This window comes from Carcharodon carcharias, chromosome 28 (assembly GCF_017639515.1).
Source record: "Carcharodon carcharias isolate sCarCar2 chromosome 28, sCarCar2.pri, whole genome shotgun sequence".
Taxonomy (NCBI): domain Eukaryota; kingdom Metazoa; phylum Chordata; class Chondrichthyes; order Lamniformes; family Lamnidae; genus Carcharodon; species Carcharodon carcharias.
Window position 1 is genome coordinate 12,820,685 of NC_054494.1, and position 14,759 is coordinate 12,835,443.

Genomic DNA, 14,759 nt, shown 5'->3' on the forward strand with positions numbered 1-14,759 from the left:
TTACTTGCTGTATCTAGGTGCCTATGTGCCTGAAGGATTGATGACCTCCTGTACCTGGGACTACACAACATTCACCTCATCTGTCCGGGCTTACACCATGCTTCTCTTCTGCTTTGTCTTCTTCATTCCTTTGGGAATCATCATCTACTGTTATGTCTTCATCTTCCGGGCCATTCTGTCCACCAACAGGTCAGGCCTGCATGCCTCATAATGACCAGTTTCTTAATATATTTTGAATCCATGTTGGGAGAGTATTTAATGTAATGCAAGGTGCTATTTTTTTCATTTCACTGTTTAGCAGCTTCAGGATTTATTTTTGGGAATCTGTACTCTCTGTGTTCTCTCTGGAATATAACCCTCCAGTCCTCATTACAAACAATGCTTCCAAATTCCATTAGATCAATTCACAGCTGGATTTAAGATTTGCCAGGCTAATTTGTGACTGTGTCTAAAAGCATAAGTGGGATATAAGAAATAGGAGCAGAAGTAGGCCACTCGGCCTCTCAAGCCTGCTTCGCCATTCAAATATGATTCTGGCTGATCTAATTGTGGCCTTAACTCCACTTTCCTGTCTGACCCCATAACCCTTGACTCCCTTGTCAATCAAAGATCTGTCGAACTCAGCCTTGAATATATTCAGTGACCCAGTCTCCACTGCTTTGTTGAATGGAGAATTCCAACGAGCCATGCTCCTCAGAGAGAATACATTCCCCCTCATCTTCGATCTAAATAGGAGACCTCTGATTTTGAAATTATGCCACTTGTTCTAGATTGCCCCATGAGGGGGAACATCCTCCCAGCATCTACCCTTTCAAGTCCCCTTAGAATCTTGTGTTTCAATAAGATCACCTCTCATCCTTCTAAACTTCAGTAAGTATAGGCCCAATCTGCTCAACCTTTTTTCATAAGAAAACCCCTTCATTCCAGGAATCAGTCGAGTGAACCTTCTCTGAAATGCCTCCAATGCAAGTATATCTCTCCTTAAATAAGGGGACCAAAACTGTAGGCATACTCTAGGTTTGGCCTCAGCAATATCTTGTAGCAAGACTTCCCTACTTTTATGCTCCATTCCCCTTGCAGAGTGCAGCATTCCTTTTGAGGATAGTGCAGGAAAGTGACATTGGGGTAATTGATCAGCCACGATCAAACTGAATGGCAGAGCAGGCTCGATGGGCCACATGGCCTACTCCTGTTCCCATGTTTCTATTTGCCTTCCTAATTGCTTTCTGTATCTGCATGTTAACTTTCCTGCTTCATTTACAAGGACACCCAGATCCCTCCATCCCTAACTTTGATTAAACAGAAACTTTAAGCTTCCAGCAACATTAACTAACTGTTGTAAGGGTGGCCTAGTTGCTACTATTGATGATAGAATTGATCGGCAGACACCTCTTGGGTGGAAACATTGGGCAGAATTTTACGGCCCTATTTTGGCGGGGACGGGGCCATAAAATGCGGCAAGCCATTGTAAACCCCATTGATGACAGCGGGAATGTAAAATCCCACTGTCGTAAAATTCTGCCCATTAAGTTTATTTACAATGTACTCAGCAGCAACTACACCCATGCTTTCAACTCCAACTCTATCTGTATACTGACTGCTGAGGTAGCCTGTGTTACTCTCCTATTGGTTACTACATATCATGTGATCTTCCTTAACAAGTATTATTCTTAAAGGTACATTACACACTAAATAAAACCATAATTACTACATTCCTCCCCCTTTAACTCAGCTATACATATTATATTTACAAGTACAAATTTATCAAGACAACATAATATTCACACCAGGTAAGGAATTTACAAGTTCAGTCTTTCAGGTGGTTTCCTGGTACGTGTGGAATGTCACAGCTCCACAACTTCAGATTCTTTATTAGGAGCCTCCTTTTCCGGAGGTTGCCTGAACATCAGGTGCTTCGGTGGGCACTTGCAGTTCTGTATCCTCAACTCTTACAGGAACATCAGACACGTCAATTGGGTTGAGTATCCTCAACAGGAATGATCCAGCCTTCCACCTCCACGTTGTAAGATAGAGGTCTAGTCACTTATTTCACCCGGTAACCACTCTGGTCCTTCCTCGAAGTTTTTCACGTATATCGGCTCTCCCACGGTAAATTTCCTCTTGCGACTATGCCTGTCGTGTCTGGTTTTCTGGTTTCCCAGACCCTTTCCACCTTCCCCTCTAAATTCGGCATTAATAAGCTCAATCTCATCCTGAGACAGCGTTTCAACAATAACTCCGCAAGTGTGACACCTGTTGTTGTGTGAGGGGTAGTCCTCTAATGAGAAAGAAAGAATCACCATTTAGCTTCTCCATGCCTACCTTGAACATTTTAACCACACATTTGGCCAGTCTCATAGTCATAAATTCATAGAGGTCTACAGCACAGAAAAAGGCCCTTCGGCCCATCGAGTCTGCACCAGTCAAACAAGTACCTAACTATTCTAATCTCATTTTCCAGCACTAGGCCCATAGCCTTGTATACCATGGCATTGCAAGTGCACATCCAAATACTTCTTAAATGTTATGAGGGTTTCTGCCTCTGCCACCCTTTCAGGCAGTGAGTTCCAGATTCCCACCACCCTCTGGGTGAAAAAATTCTTCCTCACATCTTCTCTAAACCTCCTGCCCCTTATCTTAAATCTATGCCCCTAGTTATTGATCCCTCCGCCGAGGGGAAAAGTTCCTCCCTGGTTACCCTATCTATGCCCATCATAATATTATGCACCTCAATCATGTCCCCCTCAATCTCCTCTGCTCCAGGGAAGATAACCCCAGTCCACCCAATCTCTCCTCATAACTAAAATTCTCCAGCCCAGGCAACATCCTGGTAAATCTCTTCTGCACTCTCTCTAGTGCAATCACATCCTTCCTATAATGTGAATTCCAGAACTGCACGCACTACTCTAGCTGTGGCCTAACCAGGGTTTTATACAGTTCCAGCATAACCTCCCTGCTCTTATATTCTATGCCTAATAAAGGCAAGTATCCCATATGCCTTCTTAACCACCTTACCTACCTGTCCCGCTACCTTAAGGGACCGGTGGACATGCACACCAAGGTCCCTCTAATCCTTGGTACTTTCCAGGATCCTATCATTCATCAGTATTCCGATGCCTTGTTTTTCCTGCCCCAGTGCATCAACTCACACTTATCTAGATTAAATTCCATTTGCCACTGGTCAGCTCATCTGACCAGCTTGTCAATATCCTCCTGTAATCTAAGGCTATCCTCCTCACTATTATCGCCCCACCAATTTTCGTGTCATCCACGAACTTACTGATTAACTCTCCTACATTCAAGTCTAAATTGTTTATATATACCCCAAACTGCAGAGGGTCCAACACCGATCCCTGTGGAACCCCACTGGACACAGGCATCCAGTCACAAAAACACCCCTCGACCGTCACCCTCTACTTCCTGCCACTCAGCCAATTCTGGATCCAATTAGCCAAATTGCCTAGGATCCCATGGGCCCTTACCTTCATTATCAGTCTCCCATGCGGGACCTTATGAAAAGCTTTGCTGAAGTCCAAGTAGACTACATCAAATGCATTGCCCTCATCTACAAACCTGGTCACCTCTTTGAAAAATTCAACCAAATTGGTCAGACATGACCTCCCCTTAACAAAACCATGCTGGCTGTCCTTGATTAATCCCTGTCTCTCCAAGTGTAGATTAATTCTGTCCCTCAGAATTGCTTTCAATAGTTTCCCCACCACTGAGGTTAGACTGACTGGCCTGTAGTCCCCTGGTTTATCCCTTCCTCCCTTCTTGAATAACGGTACCACATTGGCTGTCCTCCAGTCCTCTGGCATCTCTCCTGTGGCCAGGGAGGTATTGAAAATTATTGCCAGCACCCCTGCTATCTCCACCCTTGCCTCATTCAATAACCTGGGATACATTTCATCTGGGCCTGGAGATTTATCTACCTCTAAGCCTGTCAGACCACCTAGAACCTCCTCCCTTTCTATGCTAATTTCTTTAATTTCCTTCAGTATGTTTGAGGAAGAGTGCTACGGTGCAGTTTTTACATGAGTGATACGTTGAGGCTGATAAATCATTGAAACCCAGCACTTATTTATGGAAATGACTACTTCTGGTAGTCCATGAATGGCAAAACTCTGCCATAGCTTCTCAACTGTAGTGGCCAACTTTGGTGACTTCACCTCATGTACATCCAACCATTTCGAATGGGCATTGACAATGAGCAGAGACATTCTTTCCAGGAAAGGTCCAACGTAGTCAATGTGTAACGGCACCCAGAGTCTACCTGATGACTCCAATGGGTGTAATAGACCTGTCACTGGCAACTTTTGCAGTTGCTGACATTGCACACAGTGCTTTAATAAACTCTCTATTTTGCTATCTATCCCAGGCCACCATAGATAGCTGCGTGCTATGGGCTTCATTCGGGAAATTCCTGGATGGGCACTGTGTAGTTCAATTAAAAGTGGTTCTCTTCCCTTTGGAGGAACTATCACTCATGCTCCCCACAATAAGATACCATCCTCGCTGGTTATTTCATGTCCTCTGTTGAAGTACAGTTTCATTTCATCAGATACGGGCTCCCGTGATCAACCATGTAGCACTTGTTCTCATACTTGAGATAGGACTGGGTCCCGACTTGTCCAGTCTCTGATCTGTCGAGCAAATACCGGCGAGGAATCTAAGAAATTTAACAGTAAAACAAGTTCCTATGGAACTGGGACATGCTAATCATTTTCTTGTAAAGGCAAACGACTAAGGGCATCGGTGTTTGCAATTTGATTGCCAGGTCTATGTACGAAAGTGCATTCGAATTAAAGCCCATCATTATATTCTTGTTGAGGCTATGGGTGGTATAGCCTTGTCCTCACTAAACAATCCTAGCAATGCTTTGTGTTTTGAAATGATTGTAAAATGGCAGCCACGGATGCACTTGTGAAATTTCTTGACACCAAAAGTAATGGACAAGCCTTTTTCTATCTGCGAGTATCCCTTTTCCGCTGTGGTGAGTGTTCTTGATCCGTAACCTATTGGCTGGACTTCTCTCAGATGCAAGCTCAACTTGTCTGAGCTCATTGGCTGAGTGTCCCAAAATTTCATTATCTGTCTGCTTCTTGGAAAATTTTGTGACTTTTGCTTCCAAAGCCTCTTTGGCTTCATTTAACTGACTCTTCAGCTCTTCTGTCTCTTTTTTGTATTTGTTTGCTGCCTCCTGGAAAATTGAGCATTGTTGTGTCTTCTCTGCCAACTCATTCTTCAGTTTGTTCAGTGAAGTGCTGAATTCTTTCTGTTTCTCTTCATACTTTTCCAGACGTACGAACTCTGGCTTGAGGGAATCTTGTATTGTGTGAAGGTCTTTTGACAGGTTTTCTTTTTCCCTGTGAACGTTGCTCACCTCGCCTCGAGCTCTGTCATCAAGCAGGGTCTCTTTGTGTTCCTTCTGCTGTTTCAGCTTGAGTCCTTACACACTCCTTTCTTAAAACAGGAACGCTTCCACCTTCCTTTTGGAATCTCAGTGGCCAATCAAGGTTGATTTCCCTTAGCCAATTTTACCCTAGAAGGCTTGGTCTTCTGCCTTTCAATACCAACATTGGTAGCTTTGCTGATTGGCTTCCATAATGGATAGTTACTCTGCTTACACCTTTTACTTGAATGTCTTCACCCGTATATGTTTCTTAGTTTGGCGGCTGTTTCTTCTAAACTTAATTGATGTTCACCATTATTCAAATACCTGAAGATGTGCTCCCCAATTACTGTAGTGGAAGCACACATGTCCACTTGCTTTCTAACAGGTTTGCCACTTACATTCACTGTGACAAATCTTGGTTCTGTCTTTCCAACTTTAAGATTAAACAATGAATAAATGTCTGAATTTGTTGTTTCAGGCTCTTCTACATTGTAGATTTAATTGGGCTTCTTGAATATTTCCTTGCACTGCCTCACGATATATCCTCTTCTGTGAAAATAATAGCATTCGATTTTTTGCCAATTGCAAAAAGATTGCTTGTTTCCACCGCTATTAAAATTATCTTTGATTTTGCTGCTAAGTTATTTTTCTTTATCCTTCGGCTAGCAGGGGCTGTTTCCTGCTTCTCAGCAGAGTCTTGCATTTTTGCGCCCTTTTCAGCTGGGGTTTTCCACTCGATTTGAAGGATGGCACCATTTTGCGCACCCTGTATGGCTTTTGAATCTCTTACTGCGCTTTCCATGGCCAACGGTATCTCTAATGCCTCCATGAAATCTGGATTCACTTTGGATAATCTTTTCCGAATAGTGTCTCCTTTTGCACCACACACTAAACAATCTCTGAGCACATCATTCAGAGTCGTACTGAACTCACAGTGTTTCATTAGCTGCTTCAAATTTGCCACGTAGCATGCAATTGTCTCACCCGAGACTCTATTTCACCAATTAACTTCTGCATTGTCACTGAGGACTTGGGTTGAAAATGACCCTTCGTGAGGTCCACCAATTCATTGAAATTCTTTGAATCTGGGGCACTGGGTGCCGTCAAACTTCAAATCAGACTGTAGTTTTTGCTCCCACAAGAGGACCACTCACCTCTTCGCTTCCCCCCGTTCGCTTGAAAAAAGAATGTGAAACGTTCTATGAAATGCGACCAATCATCTGTGGCTGGTTCAAAAGGATCAATTCTCCCAAATTGTGACATTTTGAGAGAGGATAACTTCTTCAATTCTAATAGAGCTTGCTACTTACAATCACTGGGTGAGGTACAGTGCCGATTTCTTTCTAACTGGATTTCTTCTGTTCAATTCTGTTTTATCCTCGTCGCCAGTTTGTTGTAAGGGTAGCTAAGTTGCTACTATTGATGATAGAGTTGGTCAGCAGACACTTCTTGGGTGGAAACATTAAATTTATTTACAATGTACTCAGCAGCATCTCTACACTGCTGAGAAAGCCCGTGCTATTCTCCCACTGGTTACTTCAGATCATGTAATCTTCCTTAACAAATATTATTCATAGAGGTACATCACACACTAAATAAAACCATAATTACTGCACTAACTTTTTGTAACTGAGCATCTCCTGTGATAAATTGACTTTCAAATCGTTGAAGCAATTTTCAAACTTATTGCAGCTCAACCTGTAACTCACCTGTTAACTTAACTTTCTGAATTTCAGACTCAAACTCATTTGAGTGCTTTCTCTATGCTATCCCAATTTAAACAGTACAGTCAGTCTCTTTGTTAAAGTGTTACGGGACCTTCTGGCTTTTGACTATCTGACTGCTCAAATTTAATGAGGGATGTTCAGTCAAACTGAACCAGTCACATAACATTGTTCAACATCGAATCATGTTGTAATCTCCCCCAAGCCTATAACAAACGAAACTTGCAACATTGTCTTGGGATAGATTTGTCGGTTCAAAATGCTGAACTTGCTCAGATGCATAATGACTGGAGTTAAAGGGACAGCCACCAAACCAAAACCTAAACAAAGAATATAATTTTTGCCACAATAGGACTCTAGACTTAAATTTAAGAAGGAGTGAGGAAGGCCTTTAGAAAACAGGACTGAGATCTGCAGACCCTGCCCTGAAGTTTCCACTTTGGCCGCAATCAGTGATCCAGGTACAAATTTTGCCTAAAATTCTTGTAGTTTTCAGAGACCTTCCTTCTCACGGGTTTCCGCTGAAACTCATTTACACCTCGTCGAACGTAAAATCTGCTGGGAACCAGCATAATCGGGCAATGCTTTAGAATAGAAATGTTTTTTGAAAATACCTTGATATATTTCAGAGTGGCAACTTGGTGCAGTTTTATGAAGGCAGCTGAAAATGCATTTAGAACAAAGAAAATAAGCACTCTAAGTCAGTGTCTGGTCTACAACCTTGTGAGTAATCCAATTTTAAGGAGCTGTAAATGACTTTACCAAAACTGTACAGAATCATTCACTAAGTACACTCGTGTACGGCAGTCAGTTTCTGAGTAAATTTGAAATATATGTATTTATTCAAATGCATTTAAAACATTCCTATTAGCGTCTCTCTTGGTAAAAAGAAGCTGCACTTTTGTCGCCTCCACAAAGGACAATAAATGGGCGCATTTAATGGTACTCCCCGTGGTCATTAATTCAATATGGGGGTGTGGCCAGTGCTGTGGGCGGGGCCACCATCCAGCACAGTGACTTTTAAATCATTGCGGAATCTTTGATTTGCGCTGCACATAATTTGCGCTAAAAATTCCACCATCTTTTGTGCAGGTTTGCTGATTTGGGGCAAGTTACACTGAGAAAAAGCTCAACCCAGTGGAAATTCTTGGTTGTTATAAGGGGAAGAGTGCCTTCTTGAGTGATGTTTAAAAATCAGCTTATCTCCTGTGGTAGGGACAGATGAGACACATTGGGCTGAATTTTACAGGGAGATGTAGTCCCTACCTGCCCCGGGGTAATATGTTGAAGCAGGGGGGAGGCCACCAAAGTCCCAATGGCTGCCCCACAGCAACTTAACATTAGGAGCAGCGTTAATTGCGTTAAGGACAAACTTCCATGCCTTTCTCTGGAGGAAGTCCTGGCAATGTGTGCTCGAGGAGCTCAAGCAGAATCGTAGCCACTGCTGGGACTACAAGCTGTCCCCAAATTGGGGGAGCCTGGACTGACTGGTCAGTCTGGGGTCAGCGGCCTCGGCACGGGGTTGACTACAGGTGAGGGTGGATCCCAAGTGAGCTAAAGCTGCCTTCCCCACCCATGGCTAAAATATGTTCAGTGGATGGGAAGAGACCATTATTTGACCACTTAAAAGCCTCATTAGGCCCAAGAGCAAATCTCCTAATACTTCAGACAGTTGAGGGCTCAGTGGGCAGCGGGAAGGCAACCCACTGGATTTTACCAGACCCCACTTCCTGGCTTCATGCCCACTGTGGGGGAGAGTAAAATGCAGTCCATAAGGTTGTGGGGTTGGGGTACAGAAAACTGTGTCGAGGAATAAAGCAAAGCATTCCACCGCCCCCCCCCCCCCCCCCCCCCCCCCCCCCCCGCGTGCCTTGTAGTTCTGCCCTCCTTCTTTATCTGTCATTGTCAGTTTTTATTTTTTTTAATTCATTCATGAGATGTGGGTGTCTCTCGCTGGGCCAGTATTTATTGTCCATCACTAATTGCCCTTGAGAAGGTGGTAGTGAGCTGCCTTCTTCAATTGCCTGCAGTCCATGTGGTGTAGCTACACCCACAGTGCTGTTACGCAGTGAGTTCCAGGATTTTGGCCCAGTGACAGTAAAGAAACAGCGATATATTTCCAAGTCAGGATAGTGAGTAGCTTGGAGGGGAACTTGCAGATGGTTGTGTTCCCGTGTATCTGCTGCCCTTGTCCTTCTAGATGGTATTGGAAGGTGTTGTCTAAGGAGCCTTGGTGAGTTCTTGCAGTGCATCTTGTAGATGATACTGCTGTGTCAGTGGTGGAGGGAGTGAATGTTTGTGGATGGGGTTCCAATCAAGTGGGCTGCTTTGTTCTGAACAGTGTCAAGCTTCTTGAGTGTTGTTAGAGCTTCACTCATCCAGGCAAGCGGGGAGTATTCCATTACACTCCTGACTTATGCCTTGTAGGTGGTGGATAGGCTTTGGGGAGTCAAGAGATGAGTTACTTCCCACAGGATTCCTCGCTCTGACCTGCTCTTGTAGCCACAGTATTTATATGGCTTGTCCATTTCAGTTTCTGGTCAATAGTAACCCCCCAGGGTGTTGATAGTGGGGGATTCAGTGATGGTAATGCCATTGAATGTCAAGGGGCAATGGTTGGATTCTCTCTTGTTGGAGATGGTCATTGCCTGGCACTTGTGTAGCACAAGTGTTACTTGCCACTTGTCAGGCCAAGCTTGGATATTGTCCAGGTCTTGCTGCATTTGGACAAGCACTGCTTCAGTAGTAGAGGAGTCACAAATGGTGCTGAACATTGTGCAGTCATCAGTGAACATCCCCACTTCTGACTTATGATGGAAGGAAGGTAATTGATGAAGCAACTGAAGATGGTTGGGCCTAGGACACTACCCTGAGGAACTCCTGCAGTGATGTCCTGAAACTGAGGTGATTGATCTCCAACAATCACAACCATCTTCCTTTGTGCTAGGTATGACTCTAACCAGCAGAGAGTTTTCCTCCCTGATTCCCGTTGACTCCAGTTTTGCTAGGGCTCCTTGATGCCACACTCAGTCAAATGCTGCCTCAACGTCAAGGGCAGTCACTCTCACCTCACCCCTGGAGTTCAGCTTTTTTGTCCTGTGTTTGAATCAAGGCTGTAATGGGGTCAGGAGCAGAATGATCCTGGCAGAACCCAAACTGAGTGTCAGTGAGCAGGTTATTGCTAAGCAAGTGCCGCTTGATAGCACTGTCGAGAGTAGACTGATGGGGCAGGACTTTCCCCCCATCGGGGGGGGGAGTTCAAGAGTGGACGCATGGAGGTGCACCTCCGATCAGCGCAAACCCGATCGGGGGCGTGCAGCCATTTTACGTAGGCGGGCCAATTAAGGCCCACCCAGTGTGACGTCTGCAAGAAAGCACTATGCGCTCCCTGTGTGGGCGGGGGGTGGAATCCCTGAGCCAAGAGTGCACTCTCATCACCCTGAGGCTAAGTGCTGCCTCGGAGATTGGCTACTCATTAAAAAATATTGAAAACAGAAAAAAAAATTTCCCTGACATGTCCCCTCATGTGACTGTCACATGAGTTGGAACGTGTCCATCACTTTCAGTTTCACTTCTATTAAAAATTTATAAACATACATAGAACCTCACCCCGCCCGTGGATGAGGTTTCATACTTTTTCCAATGCCCGCCATGGCTCCCGGCCTGCCCACCAACCTTAGGCCATTGACAGGTTGGCAGGTGCACAGTTGATTCGGCTGAGCCCCTGCCGACCTTAAAATTGAGATGGGGCTTGGTGACATCGGGAGTTTCGCCCGATGTCATCCTGCTTCATTATACGCATCGGCGAGTGGGCCCTGCACCCGCCCCGCTCCCCCCTCACGCTGACCGGGAAATCCTGGCCATGGGGTGATAATTGGCCATGTTGGATTTGTCCTACACTTTATGTACAGGATATACCTAGGTAATTTTCCACATTGATGGGTAGATGCCAGTCTTCTTGCTGTACTGGAACAGCTTGGCTAGGGGCACGGCAGGTTCTGGAGCACAACTCTTCAGTACTATTGCTGCAATATTGTTAGGGCCCAGAGCCTTTGCAGCATCCAGTGCCTTCAGCCATTTCTTGATATCACGTAGAGTGAATCGAATTGGCTGAAGACTGACATCTGTGATGCTGGGGAACTCTGGAGGAGGCCGAGATGGATCCCCACTCGGCTCTTCTGGTTGAAGATTGTTGCAAATGCTTCAGCCTTATCTTTTGCACTGATGTGCCGGTCTCCTCCACCATTGAGGATGGGGATATTTGTGGAGCCTCCTCCTCCAGTGAGTTGTTTAATTGTTCACCACCATTCGCAACTGGATGTGGCAGGACTGCAAGAACTTGGATCTGATCCGTTGGTTGTGAAATCTCGTAGCCCTGACTGTCGCTTGCTGCTTGTGCTGTTTGGCATGCAAGCAATCCTGTGTTGTAGCTTCACCAGGTTGACACCTGATTTTTAGGTATGCCTGGTGTTGCCCCTGGCATTCCCTCCTGCACTCTTTATTAGACCAGGGTTGATCACCTGCCTTGATGGTAATGGTAGAATGGGGGATATGTAGGTTCCCCCAGGCAGGGCCAACAAGCCATTGAAATCTGCGTTCACATCAGTGGAAGATCCCGCCGGCTTGAGGGGCTGGAAAATTCTGGCCTTAAAGTTTTCTCCAGTTGGGATGCGGGGCGTGTTAGGAAAAATGTTCTAACGGAATCCCAGAGAGATCATGGATTTCTCCGTAACAAAAGGAGAGCCAACAATTATGTTCAGCCTTGGAAGCAAGGTGTAGTTTTACGTGTGACACGGTATCACAGTCAATAGTGCCATACGCGCTTGTACCCAAGTGCTCAGTAGCTGGGGTGCTGTTGGTGCTGCTTTCCACACACACGCTCAGGGGCCTAGCCGCCAGAGGAAACTTGTCTAAAAATGTTACGGAGTGTCCACACCATGTGATTTGCCCCAGGTCCTGCACCCCCTAGGGATGGCTGGCTCATGGTCATCATTAGACATTTAATTCCAGATTTGTTCTGAACTCAAATTCCATCATCTGCTGTGGTGGGATTCAAGTCTGGGTTCCCAGAGCATTACCTTGGTGTCTTTGTGACACTAGTCCACTGACAATGCCACTACCCCACCCTCACCACCACCACCCCACCCCCACCACCACCACCCCACCACCACCATCCCATCATCATTTTAGTTAAATGCAGCAGGAAGTTTACAGGGAGAGTTGGACCAGACATTGTGATATTGACTTGGGTGGTATCCGATATTTAGATCGTTGAGTGCTACTCCTTCTAATTTCTGATTGACTAAAAAACACAATCATTTTATTCATAACAAATACAAGTCTAACCTCTAATTTTCTCCTGCTCTGTCAATCTTTAACAACTCCTCGCATTCACTTCTGCCTTATTAATTGAATTCCAATACTCTGTAAGCCTCATTACCTTCACTTCTGACTCATTAGCTACTCAATTTCCAAAGCCCAGATCTTTGTGCTCCTTTTCTTTAGAAAGAATTCAGTAATGTTCAGTGTGGATTGTCTAGACCATTCATTTGTACTGATTTCTACTTCAAGTTATCGTGCTGAACTTCCACCTCACTTGGGGGTTCGTGTGACAGTGTGAAGTCTAGATCGGTATCGCCTGCAAATATGGTGCAAAGATTTCATGATCTCCTTCTTCATTAGTCTTCATATATGACTCTGCTGCTGGAGCACTTAGCAGAACATTTATTAGAGGCCCAGGTCATGGCGCTCCTGATTTTGGATGGTTAATGGTATAGAACCTGGAAAAATTTACCTTGTAATGTCCATAATGACTTTCTATATGCACTTCAGAAATGGTCTGATTCACATATCACATTTCTTCAACCCATGAATGAGTCCTCATAGCAATAAGAGTAAGCCATTTAGCCCCTCGTACCTGTTCTATCATTCAATGAGATCGTGGCTGATGTGTGACCTAGTTCTACATAGCAACATTTGGTAACAAAAATCTATCCATCTCAGATTTCAAATTAACAATCTACCTAGCACCAATTGTCATTTGTGGAAGAGAATTCCAAACCTCTACTGCCTTATTGTGTAGAAGTGTTTCCTAATTTCACTCCTGAAATGTCCAACTCAAATCTTTGGGCTATTCCACATAGTCCTAGACTCCCCAGCCAACAAAAGTAGTTTCTATCCGTTCACCCTATCTGTTCCCCTTAATATCTTGAAAACTTTGATCAAATCACCCTTTAACCATCTAAATTCCAGGGAACACATCCCGAGTTTGTGTAATGCCTCCTCACATTTCAACCCTTGGAGTCCAGGTATCAGTCTGGTAAATCTGCGCTGCACTCCCACAATGGCTATGTGGGAGTTAAGTCAAAGCATGACTTCTATCCCTAGTATTCTAGTCTTCTAAATATAAATCTGAGCATTCCACTAGCCTTTTTGATTATTTTCTGTATTTGTTCATGACCTTTAAACCTAATGCAGGTCACACTTAACATTTGTCCCATTTCTCCCAATCTACCTTACCTTTCCCTTTAATATCTTGAAAACTATGATCCAATCGTCTCTAAGTTCCAGGGAATACAACCCTGTTTGTTTAATCTGTCCTGGTCATGTAATCCTTAGAGTGCTGGTGTTATTCCAGTTCATCTGTGCTGCACACCCTTAATGGCCAGTACATCCTTCTTGAGGTACAGTTGGAACTGCTCATTGGAGTCCAGGTGTGGTCTAACCAGTGTTTGGTACATTGCGGATGCATGACATCTACCCTCTTGTAATTATATGAATGTTCTCATTTTTGGATCTTTGTGAAATTTGGCTCAAACAAAACAAACCCTTATTTTGAAAAGGGATGTACAGAAAATTGGAGGAAACACCAACAAGGAATCCCGGAGACGATTTCAGAGGATATCGAATGAGTGGAAAATGGCCAAAATTGCTTTGATAGTCATCCTGCTTTACATCATCTCCTGGTCCCCATATTCCACAGTGGCCCTCACTGCTTTTGCTGGGTATGTACATTTACTGTTGTTTTTTATTCCTGCTAGCTGCTGGAACTCCGGGGATGTATTTACACTCCAGCTTGAGTATCCATCTGAAGCGATTTCAGCTCCCCGCCAATGTCGAACTGGCACTTGACTGCTCTCTGTTTTTATAGGTATGCTAATATCCTGACACCTTACATGAACTCTGTTCCAGCTGTGATTGCTAAGGCTTCGGCCATTTACAATCCAATCGTCTACGCTATCACTCATCCCAAGTACAGGTACTTTTTTTAAAATGCAAGCAAAACACCACGGAGGCTGAAAATCTGATTTAAAAAAACAGAAAATGCTAGAAAAATGGAGAAACAGTTACCATTTTGATTCCTGAAGAAGAGTCATACGGACTGAAAACTATTACTCAAGCCAGGGGACGGAAAATTTGATGGACCAGCCAAAGGCCTGTTGACTTCGGGTGGGGATTTCTGGTCTCACACAGGCAGGATTGGAAAATCCCGACCTCTATTTCTCTCTCCACAGATGCTGCCAGACCTGTTGAGTTTTTCCAGCATTTTCTGTTTTTATATGTTTTTGTTTCAAATTATGTCTTGTAATCTGGGTAGGGATAATTGTGCTGACCCAATGGGTATAGTAGTATACTGGTTA

General features: G+C 44.3%; 1 protein-coding gene across 1 annotated transcript in view; it reads left to right on the forward strand.

The window, feature by feature from the left end:
* opn4a (opsin 4a (melanopsin)) overlaps positions 1-14,759 on the forward strand; it is an 82,170-nt gene that overhangs the window by 27,896 nt on the left and 39,515 nt on the right. Inside the window, exons 4-6 of the mRNA XM_041176105.1 lie at positions 18-189; positions 13,962-14,123; positions 14,270-14,377. Coding sequence (XP_041032039.1) covers positions 18-189; positions 13,962-14,123; positions 14,270-14,377 — 442 coding nt within the window. The remainder of the gene's footprint in view (positions 1-17; positions 190-13,961; positions 14,124-14,269; positions 14,378-14,759) is intronic.